Source organism: Lepisosteus platostomus, chromosome 9 (genome assembly GCF_059453375.1).
Source record: "Lepisosteus platostomus isolate fLepPlt1 chromosome 9, fLepPlt1.hap1, whole genome shotgun sequence".
In the NCBI taxonomy this organism is placed as follows: domain Eukaryota; kingdom Metazoa; phylum Chordata; class Actinopteri; order Semionotiformes; family Lepisosteidae; genus Lepisosteus; species Lepisosteus platostomus.
The window spans coordinates 41069292-41081764 of NC_142619.1; the positions used below are offsets into that span (position 1 = coordinate 41069292).

A 12473-nucleotide genomic window follows, 5' to 3' on the forward strand; every position below is an offset into this window, starting at 1 on the left:
CAAAGGAGGTTAGTTTCCATGGTCATTGGCTGATAAATTGCAAGAGTACAAACAAAAAAGTCAAGCAGCGAGAATTCAGTAATAATCAATGCTATCAACAAATCAGAACCCTCCGAACACCTGCAAGCACTTCATCACTACGTTTCAATGATTTATTGCAATATTACAAAATGGCACTTGCTATCAGCTATGCATATCATTCCATTTATTAAAGCAGAAAACATTAAGTCAGCCTCTACTAATATTATTGCACTATGTTTAATATGATCTGGGCAATAAAATGAGAAAATGGAATTGATTTCAAGATGTTTTAAACCTCCTCCACACTGAATTACACTGCATGATGCAAACAGGCAAGGCAAGAAAATACAACAAAAAAAGGAAATCAGTTCAACAAAGATAGTTGAGTTGTTTATCTTTTTTATAGCTGAGAAAGAGACCTAATTTGGTAATACAGCATATTGATGTCTCAATTGTTGATCTGCACTCTTACAAAACAGAATACAAATTTTGTCACAAAAATCCTGGACACACTTGCCATGCTACATATACAGTATCTGTTACAAACTACATCTGTGTGCATGTGTTCCAACACAATTACAGTGACAGTCAACAAACCATTTTACTACAGTAGGTTTAGTTTAGATTCCTTAGTATATTTTTCCACCCAACATTGTCATGATGATACTTTGCACCATGTACAGTAAATCTTCAAGATTAAAAAAATAAATAAAAAAATTAAGTTTAAATTTATACATTGCATAAATTAAGTATAAGTTAAATAGAAATCTGAAACATACTGACAAAAGCTCAGAACTTGTTTTAATCTGTTAATGGTATTTGATTTTGCCTAGTTATACAATTAATCAGCTGAGCTGTTTATGTTTTGAGTTATGGAATTAGAAAAAAATGCCCTTTTCTTCTGAAAATGTATTTATGCATCCATTATTCCTTACTGATTATTTCTTGGAAGATGATCCTATGAATTACCAACTCTGCCATAAGTATAAGGTACAGATGCAGCCATTCAAAACAAGCGGGGTATGCTGCAGTATAACACAGTGGGCGTGTCGCAGTATACCGCATCCTACTGTATGCAAATTAGATTATGTTAATAGTATCCGGAATCACCTTGTAAAACCGCCAGGTGGAGCTAATAAAGGTTAACCTCTCCTGTACAGCATTTGAGCTGTCACCAGAAAATGTCGGTTTCGAATCCCGATCACTGCTGAGGGACAATCTTTATTCAATTAAGAATTTAAGTTGTATACTCTTTAGACTTTTAAATTTAAACAGTGTATTACAGCATGTTAATCATTAAACATTAAAAAGGCGGTATATTTTACAAAAGCAAGATTGTTCTGTTGGACAAAAGTACACAACCTACCACCTTTATCATAAATATTTTAATTATGCAGGAATATTTTATGCATCAAAATCTTTACCGCAGATATTACTAATAGTATTAATAATGAATGACCTTGGACTAGCTGTAAGCTCAAAGTATTACCCTGGTCCACATTCTTTGTAACCGTCTTTGTAAACTAAAAGAGTTTATTTTTTCATTGACAAAAAGTAACACCACAGCATTTCGCTGATCCGATCACGCATTCGTTTCCAATCATACAAAGTAATTCTTGAGAATCTCCGATTCACCATGCCTTTTACATGCTCATGTTATTTTTTTACTCCCTGGCGGAAACTGGCTTCCATAAGAATCAGTATGGCTCAGAGATTAAATAAAACTTCACTCGCACCAAACAAATGTATATTTCTAAATATCACAACATGATCGAATTTAAGTCATTTTAATAACAATGAATAGTCACCTATTTATTCGTTTAAAACGCTATATAAAATAAAGTTTATTATTAATTTGCTGGACAGAGTGGTGAACATTATTATGCATAAGACAAAGGTAACGATCCTGATCAGTTTAGAAATCTGTGTACGCTGTAAGGTTTTTACTTCTTAATTAAACTTTTAAAATACACGTTTCGAATAGAAATAAATCCTCTTCCTGGTACAGTATGTATAGCAAACCAGCATGTCTTTTTTCTCCAATCAGAGGGGTGTCATGGTGTCAGCCAATCACCATTCTGAAGCCCTACCATAATCTCTGGTATAGGGAGACCCCAGAATTCTGTCTGATAGTTTATGTAGATAGATGATAGATACTTTTATTGATCCCGTGAGGGAAATAAAGTAAACAATTTTCATTTTAGGAAATTATTAAATGCTCGGTTAAAAGCAAAGGAGATTGTCTGTTATAGTGGACATAAAAACAAGAGTTCGCTGGCATTATATCCTAGAAGACACAGACCGGCGCCAGACCGGGAGAATGCCCGCAGCGTAAAAGAAAATGCCTGATGAACTAGGGATTGGACAGTTTCCAAGTGCTTGTACAATCGATGGAAATGTTCAAATAAATGTGCAAAAGAAATAACAAAATAATCATTTATTTCTTTATCATACTGGCTAGCTAATGTCCTCTCTTTGCTAGTTAGTGGCTGTGTTTCAGCGTTGGGTAGCAACAGGTGACTGTTCTCAGGCGGAAGATGTAAACAGCTTAATTTTCGTGTTAAATAATTTTTTTTAATTAAAATTCATTCTATAAAGCAATCGCATATTTGGGTACCGTTTCATAAAACTTTCATGCTTAAAATGTTTAGGGAGAAATGGAAGACTGGTGTGTATTTTTTCTTTAAACTACCAAGACCAGCCATACACAGTAGTTTATGTACATACAGTAATGTTTATGTTCCTAAATTAATATCGTTTATGACCTTCAGATGCATTATGCTCCTCTTCTTTTTATGCTCAGCTACTAAAATTTCTCTTTAGTGGTAAAATTCCATATAAATATTCAAAACTAAGTGGATTAAAATGTGCACAGTAAAGAGATTAAATGATTAAATCTTTTCACTACCAACCAATGCACCACGAGTGCCCCTGTCGGTCATTTTGGCCAGCCAATCACTTACCGCGGTGCCCTGCGGTGGCTTGTGGGTAGTTTACCGTACCGCGGGTTTGTACCGTGCATTTTGAATGGCTGCATCTGTAGCTGTCATGCCCAGGCAGAAGGCAGCTCGCAGCCCTCTGTTGCCTTGGGATACCATGACACAAGTGATCGTAGTTCTCCCATGGGCCTGAGGGCTCGGTCGGGACACCTCTTAGTCCAGCCCTCCTCTTTCCAATCAGGTACGCAATCCACTAATCAAATCATCCTCGATTTAACCCAAAGATGTCACACTGGATATGCCCTGACATATTGGAGGATCGGTTCACTAAATGTCTTTCTGACAAGTGTCTCTAGCAATCCTGACTCTCATCTTTGAGTGCCAGGTTTCCTTTTAATTCCTGGCTAGGAATCTGCACCCTGAGCTTCTGAACTATGGAGCACTCTCAGGATCTCAGTGGCATCCAGACCACAGCCAGCTCCCAAAGCTTACCCTTCTAAATCTCAAATCAGCCATCATAGTCCTTGGCAGTGCCACAGGCTTTCCTTGGCGAGCTCCAGTTGAACAATCTCCGACCTACTCCGAAAATGCCTGACGACCATCAAGCTCAGTAACTTGGGTTCCAGCCTGTATCTCTCCTATGCTGCCTGCAGCATTCTGCAGCAGTGTAACAGCAGCCATTTAGAATTAAAATGATACATCAAAATTTGGTCTTCAACTTCAACTGTCCTTACCACATTTTACAGGTGTGATATTGAGAGTGTGCTCACATGTGGTATTACGGTGTGGTTTGGCAGCAGCTTGTTGTCTGACCGGAAGGCGTTCCAGGGGGTGATCAGGTCAGCCCAGTCCATCACTGGAGTACAGCTTCCCTCTATTGTGGACATTTTTACAACTCACTGTCTCAGGAAGGCTGAAGGTATCGCTAAGAATAACAATCATCCTGGTTTCTCACATTTTTCTCCCCTTCTCTCTGGTAAGCGTATTAGGAGCATAAAGGCACAAACATCCAGATTCAGTGACAGTTTCTTCCCAGAAGCTGTCAGATTACTGAACTCTACCCCTAGTTCACACTGATGTTTTTTTTTCTCACACTGCTTGTTTCATTTTTTTCTTTTAAGCTGTATGTTATTTAACTTGTTGTTGCTGCTGCTGTTTTGTGTTTATGTTTTTGGTGATTCCCTTAATGTCTTTGTATTGGAGTATACATGCAAATAAGCATTTCATTGCACTTGTGTGTATGACAAATAAACTGAACTGAACTGATCTTTCACGATACATCAGTTCTTATAGATTCAAAACTTTTCATTTTTTGCTAGTACAGTCTCTGAATGCTAGAGGCAAAAGGCAGACTTTCTAATCATTCCTCCCCTTAGAGAACTGACTGTGGTACTATGTTTTTATTTACAAAATTGATTTATTCACAAAAGAAAGAAGAAAAAGGCAAAAGCTATTTTTTTCTAAAATTACAAAGTTGCAATAAATGAAAACACGATTTTAAATCACAATATAATAGAACAAACAGAATTAAATATCAATTTTAAGAAGCAGCTCAGAAATCCACAAAAAAAGATACATTAATGTTTAAGCCAGTAATAACATAAGCAAATGTAATGCTTATAATAATAACAAACTGCAAATATTGTAGATCTAGATTTCAAACTTTATTGTAATAAACTACTATTCCATAAACACTACAAGAATTCAAGGCCAGTGTTTCCAATTGAGTACTATTTTTAATTTTTTGTTTTTGGTGATAATCTTTTTTATTGTATATGATACTTTTACCATCAGTCAAGAAACCTAAGCTGAATGGGGGAAAGGAGATGAGATCAGTATTGTATGGACACAGTACACAACTATTCACTATAGATCTTCAGGACACACTGCATGTTAATTTTGGTTCCTAACACATTTCTTCTAAAGGACATTAAAAGAAAAAATAATAATCATTTAGTGCATTTATAATTCACTTTTCATTCTGTAGATCCCAAAAAACTTTACATATTGGAGAGGACCCATTTTATCCAGCACTCAAGTGTAGTACAGTATATACGCAGCAATGCAAAGGAGCCATTATGCACCATGATAGGGCAATACCATTTTCCTGGACTACATAAGAATTACTTACTGCATGTTAGTTTTAAAGTGACCCTAGACTTCTTCTCAGAACTTAAAATTGCAGGAATAGGGAGGTGATGTCAAATACCGGTACCAACACAAAACACAGCACAAGGAAAAATCCCATAAAAAATTGTCTTATATTGTTACAGCTTTAGTGACTGAGATTTTAGAAAAAAATTGTGCCACTTGGCAGAGTAAACACTTCTAGCTTCAAAGCAGAGAGGATGATTCTTGAGATGTAGGGGTCCCTTGATCAGAAATCATTATAAAATTTTACCTTGGCATACCTAGGTAAGTTGTGGGTTAATGATTGTCAATGAGCAGTACAGAAACACACAATATACGATCACATTACAAACAAGGAAGGAGACAACAAGAAGGGGGAAGAGCAGGACAAGAACAGAGAGGAGAGAGGAGTTGGAACTTGAAGCTTGCACCAGGAGAGAGCCCCTGCTTCATGATCATCCAAACAAAATGCGAAGGGAGCTACTGTATGTATTTGAACCTTGTTAGGGAAAGCTTGCTATTCTGTATTTTTAGGGAACTTGGGTTTCCAGGGTAAAAGATACCTTGGTTAGAAACGTCTTTCCTGCTTGTGGGTGCATTTCTAGAACAGGGAGATAGGCTCCCATTTATTTTGTGTTTTAGTTTGAGATAGAGATTTAACTGCAGGTTACATCTATTAATAAGAAAACAGATTGTCTCTTATTTGGCCTCTGTAGGCATGAAGAGTTTAATATTTAGTAGAAGTCTGGGGTTTTCTGGGTGATTAGGATGTTAGGCCTCTGAAACGCCTCGTTTGTAAATACTGTGTGTTGTTTGTTTAAGTTATATGCAGCATACTGTTTGTGTAGCATAGTGTTTGTCTCATCTTTGCTAATAAATATTTGTTTAACCAAATGTGTCTGGATTATTACTCTTTTCAACAAATTTGTGCCAGAGAACAAAGAATTCTCACGTCTGGTTTATTCTGGAGAAATCACTAAATCTGGTCATGGCAGGATAGCATAGAGGTATCCACTTTCACAAATGTCTTCAGGTTCAATGCACCTTTTTTATCTTTGTGCCTTATTGTGTTAAAATGTCTCTGAACAACGTTTCCTTGGGAAAACTATATATAGCCTTTCCAACTAGAATTAATAATATCTGTAAAATGTGTTTTATCATTTAACACAACATCTCATGTTACTGCTGAGCTCTAAGATAATTGTATGCACTGGAAGTGTATATTAAAATTCAATTACTTTCTTACACTGGGCTGCATAATGGAATAAAATAGCAGGGATAACTTAATTTGGAAAGGCCTTACTCTACTGTACCTCTTATGACACAGGTCAGCTATCCACAAAAAAGATAATATTATTTATAATATTATGTTCTTGATATATTCATTCAATTATTACAAAAAGTGGCGAAACAAACTGTATAGATATGTGCTGTATTATTACAACGCTTCATATCGGATAGCAGCAATCAATGTTAAGATAAAGCAGAAAAAGCTTACAGTACAGTCTTCCTGCCCTTTGTCTCCAAGTCACCTTAGCTATTACCAAGTCTTAGCTATTGCATGGATTTTAATCAGTGTCAATTTAAGATGCAAGCTCTCACGGTGGAAAACAATATATTATTCCATTGTGCCACCCAGTCTCCTGAAGCAATATAATTTTTATCCTGCACAGACTTCAACAACTACTCTAATCAGTCTTGCAGCTTCAGCACTGAAGATTACCTGACTATGGCACCAGCTCTTTCTTTCAACTTAATAGAAATCAATATCAGTACACTGCCATATTGGCACAAATGATGAAAAGGGCAGAAAGCATGAAATTACGGAACCTGTATTTAACTTACTGTAGATTAAATGAAGGCAATGGTCCTAAGGTCATTTTTTGAGGAATTTAAATTGATTAGGAACAATATACAAAATATTCACAATGGTGCAAAAATGATGTAAATGTTCCAAATGTACATCTGCTTTACATACATGCTACATACTGTAGCAATGTTACAAATTTTCTAAACAAATTACTTGTAGAAATTTTAAACCAAAGATTGTTATCTTTCAAAACACAAATATGTATGTAATATTACATATTCAATATTAAAAATAAAACATTATGTTACATATAAAATATTCATTAAAATGCAATAAGTTTAGGAAAATAGTAACAGAAATTCAGCCAAATACTAGCTTTTTTCTGTAATTTCAGACTGAAAAATTGAAATCGGTGGTAAAAGTAGTTAAACAGACACATTTAGAATAACCATATTGAAGTACTGCTTATAACTCTTGATGTCTGAGGCCAACTGAGGAGTTATGTTTTGAAGAATTATAATGTTTATCAGGTTTTAATATTAACCTTCATGATAAGGGGAGAGAGAACTCTTGTCAGTGCCTCCATAACTACAGTCAATCTACATTTGATGCATTTGCTGTAAAAGATTATTCTGAGGCTGATAACCAAAGAAATGTCTTTCCTTCAGCTCTCAACTAGCTGTTGGAGAAGAGCTTTAAAGGCCACTAAACCACTGCTTTCTGGATGCTAAGTTTTGCATCGGGCTCTGGAAAACACTAACTGTGCTGTCATAATGGGGCAACAAGCCTGGGTAGAAATCTACTTCTAATCTAGTCTCTTTTCTAAAATGTGTGAAAGGTATTTAATTATATGGACAATTCAAACATTCATTTTTATATGAAATAAACTTTCCTGTTCTGTACAACACTGAAATACAAAATGCTTTTAAATCACGAAAGTTTAAAAGGTCACTCACTGATTTTTCTGTTCTAAATTATTTTGAATTATATATTGGTTTCCAGACTACAAATAATATACTGTCCTTTACAATCTTGTTAACAAGGCAATGTATTTTGTACAGTTGGAGGTAATCTGTGCCACCCAGCCATTTTCACTGGGTCTGTAACCCTGAACCTATGGTTGGAAAATAAAGAAATACACACTGTGAGTACTATTTAATAAAACATACGTGGGGCTTTTTAAATCAGAGCAACGGGAAAGATAACATAGATATTAAATGCTATAAAATTTGTCACCTGACTAATCCTGAAAAAAATGTCTTCAATTATGATTCTGAATTATAAAATTGATTCAGCCCTTAGAGTATTATGTGTCATATCACTTTACTTTTTAGTGACGGAAACTGTCATAAAAAACACTTCAGAATGTTGTTCAACAATACACTTACCATTTTAAAATTAAGCATAATTAAAGTGCAAAAATGCAAAACATTCACTTTCAGAATAAATTCACATACTGATAGAGAGCAGTTTTTTCGACATGAATGAAGGCCATGAGTCCTACAACTTGTGTGGGTGTCATTCTAATATTAATTGAAAGGAGGAGATTTTAGAACTTAAATTATTGAAATCTCATTTGTTCACCTGCTCTAGGGAACTAACATTTTCAGTCTTCTTTCTTTACTCTGATTGCCATAAACAAATGACAGAGCAATGGGAAAGTTACACAATACCTTGGAATCAGAAATAATTGATTTATGCTAAAATAGTATTTGACAATCATATCCAAAATAAGAAAACAGCTGAGTACGTGAAATGACCCAACATAGACAAAAACAATTTAAACACGGAACTTCAAAAGAACCATGACATCTTTATTCCTTATTCAAGGTTTATTCAATAAACAATAATTAATGGCTCTTTTAACCAAGCAAATGAATACTGTACATATAAAATGCACAGTCTTTTCAAAATGTAATCCTTTTCAAGCAATGAAACACTTGGATATTGTAGAAAAAAGGAAAAACAGGTCACATAAGAACTTAATGATATAATGATATAATTTTTGATTGTTCAGAAATCTCTTTAGAGGATACACCTATGGTTACATTTAAATTGTCATATGATAAGATTTCCGGGATAAAAAGTGTCAACATACTTTTGACAAATGTCTGGTAAATTACTAGATGTTGTTAAACATAATCAAAGATGTGTCTGGTATGGGAAATAGGTGGCTGCAATGTCTTACTCAAATACAGCTGGTGATACAGCTAGCACATTACATTACTTCATACTCAAGAGTTGCTCTGAAGCTACCCTAACCTTGGATACTCAGATTTGAAGGTGTTTCATGGACATTAGTTTAACTGAAATGGAAATTGCAGAGAAAGGTGAAGAAACATTAAGACTGCAAAAACATTTGGACCTAATTTGATCATGAGTGTGACAGAAATGTACACCATCACAGGTGTATATGTGTCCTACTTAGCTCTATTTGTATCGAAGGCACTTAATTTAATTGGAGAGGATTCAATTTTTAAAAGCATTCAAATATTTACAACAGCCAGAACATACTATATGGAGAGACCTCTGAAAACTATCATTATAGACTACAGTGCATAATGACAAGCATTTCAATGAGATACCCAACTCCTTCACTTTTTACAGTGTTTCCCTGATTTGATATACTTGGAAGATAAACTTAATTTGCCTCTTACCATCAACACAGGCAGGTCTTGCTCTTGTTGTTCCTGCGATTTGCCCTTTTTTACATGCACATCGTGCTGTTTGCCTGGCTATAGTCCTCCGAGGCTGACTGCTATCCCTGTCCAAAGTGACAATTTCACAAGTACCAGCAGCCAGCTGACCTGGAAAAGGAAACAGCAACAGGTAACAATGTCAGATTATGTGTTTTAGGAAATCAATTATTGCAGAAAAGAGTCGTGGCCAAATGTCACAGCAGGTGCTCTGTGACAGATGGAAAACGAGACTGATGGATATATTAGAAACGAAATGACAACATGTGATATATAATATATATGTATAGTATATACAGAATATGGAGGACATGTCAAACCTGAGAAAACAGTCCAAGTGTATTCTTTACTATATATTTTCTTCTTTAAAATGATAAATGCACACTGGGGTCATTCCTTCTTTACTTGATAACAATGCCCGACAGACAGCATTTCTGTAAAAATGTTTCGTCCATTTCATTTCATGTGAGACACTCACTAAGCTTTCGATGTCATTCACACTAAAGGCGTCATTACAGTAAAAATCAATTAAAACAGTAAAACCTCAGTACCTTGAAGTTTCTGTGAATCCCAAATCTCCAAATGCAGGACTTAATACAGTATCTCAGGGGGAAATAGGATGTGTTTCTGTGGGTTATGAAACACGCATTCCTGTAGAATGTTTTTGTTATAATTTTGTTATAAAGAAATAGCGTTAGTAATATTGATAATTAGTTTTTTTAATGAAAATGAGTACTGAAAACTGGGAAAGGATTGTTTTCCTCATATAATTAAAGTAAATGCATATGTAAACAAATTAGATCGTGGTTATTGTATTATAGCTTACCCCGAGTTTGTTTTTTTCATTCTTAGTAGAGAGCATTTTCTTTACTTTTTCCATCTTGTTTTTATTACTATTATAAATGCAGCACTACTGTACTATAATAGAGTCTATTACAGCACAGTAATAATAGAAAAGTATATTAAGTGCACTCATTCACTTTCCACTCAACCAACTCATTCTCTTGCGGTTTGTGTGATTTTCTTTTTTATAATTTCTTTTCTTATCCCTTTCCACGAGAACAGAGATAACTTTGGGGACCAAGGAGGTATTTTTTATTTAACATTTCTTTTATTTCACAGCACAACACTGAGTCACATACAGGCATCATTTTGATAACAGACCTACTCACAATGCACATCCAACCTTTTTGTGAAGGAAATTAAATAAAGAATAACCCATCATGCACTTTTTCAAAAACATGTTAACTAAGCTATGCCTTTCCTACAGAAACCAATGCAGGTTGAGTGGAAGAAGATGCTATCCAAGCGGGTGCCTGTGCTTTCTCTCCTACTCCGCACCCAGTGAATCGGCAAGTTTGGTCTGGGAATGCAGAAAAAGTGGTCACAAAAAGTTTTGTGCAGATAGGTGAAATAACGCTTACAGACAACTGAAAATCAAGCTTTTTCTGTATACTACAGTATGTACATTTCCCCTTCACCATCATCCGCATAAAATTGATTTGATCCATTGTTCTTAACTAATGTAAAATCTTTATTATTGAAGGTAAGAAGGAAATGTCACAAAGCAACATGAGTGTAAAAATTACCTGTGTTGTTTTCCGGTATTTTTTTCCAGTACCTTTCAATAATAATAATAATAATAATAATAATAATAATAATAATTATTATTATTATTATTATTATTATTATTATTATTATTATTATTATTATTATTATTATAAAACCCCTACTCTTTTTGAGAAAATTAAAATTAGATGTAAGATACAAATTATTAATTAAAAATGATAGGAATCAGTTACTGGTTGTATTGCTTTAAGTTTCTTTTTTACTGAATTCAGCATATGTATATACTATATATATATTTTGAATATTTGACTTGAAATTGCCAACTATTGCTTATAGATACAACACTTGAACCACACAGTGAAAATGAGGGCATGTGTATACTGTCCTCTGATTCTCCCTCCTATTGGATCCATCCCTCATTTTGCAAGATGAAAACCCCACAGTGCTTTACAAGAGAGTCAGCACCAACTAACTTCAAGGTTGCTGTCACTGCTGCAGCCAAATTCAAGGAACTGTGGACAGACCAAGCTCAGTAGCCTATGGCATATTGTCATTCAAGCTTAAAATGACACAGTCTCAATATACTCCTAAACTTGCTCTCCAAATTGTTGACATTATTGGTTAAAGCACATCTTATCACCTTTTTTAAGCCTGCTTGACAGTTTGAAAAATTGCACATAAACTTCCATCATAAAGCAATGGCTAAAGATCTCAGGGAAATTATTAAGAAAACAGTATATTTTTACCCAGAATACACAAGTTATCAATAATACAAATAAAACTAATTTAATAGTAAATAAAAAAGTAAAAGATTTGCTTTAATCCTGCTATAAAATCTCCATTTGTACAGTGCATGATTTCTAGATAAGAAGTAACCTACTTTGTAAAAGTGCCAGAGAGACTCCCAAAGAACAAGATTATTATCTATTCTCCTGGTTTATTTCATCTAAGGGAGTCAAGGGTTTGGAGTTGTCATCATTTCATTTGGTTTACATTTCACAGTGCTGCACTTCACTGCATTAATCTTCTGAGCATCAAGGAATGAACTTAAACCTGTCTCATTAAATACAGTAGTGAATTCCCCTGTAACCTGCAAAATTAACAGGCAGCATAATGTGTTAATTTAGAAAGCAAGAAAATGAAACAAGTAAAAGAATAATGAAAAAGGCCATGTTTTGTGCATTCCTTAAAACCTAAAATCTGCAATATGCACATGATTAAGCACTGAGACCAAAATCAAAGAATGAAGAGGAACATTACATCTCTGTAGCTGAATATGTACCACCTAATCTTAAACTTAAATATGTC

The 12473-nt window shown here is 34.7% G+C and overlaps 1 protein-coding gene across 4 annotated transcripts in view; it reads right to left on the bottom strand.

Annotated features, from left to right (window-relative positions):
* Positions 1-12473, bottom strand: part of LOC148655004 (chemokine-like protein TAFA-5) — a 190259-nt gene that overhangs the window by 78563 nt on the left and 99223 nt on the right. For all 4 annotated transcript variants that reach the window (XR_015941169.1, XR_015941171.1, XR_015941170.1 and 1 more), the window contains exon 2: positions 9558-9707. Coding sequence is in view for 1 of the 4 variants with exons in the window: in XM_088645036.1 (XP_088501162.1) it covers positions 9558-9707 (150 nt within the window). In the remaining 3 variants the exon portion in view is untranslated. The remainder of the gene's footprint in view (positions 1-9557; positions 9708-12473) is intronic.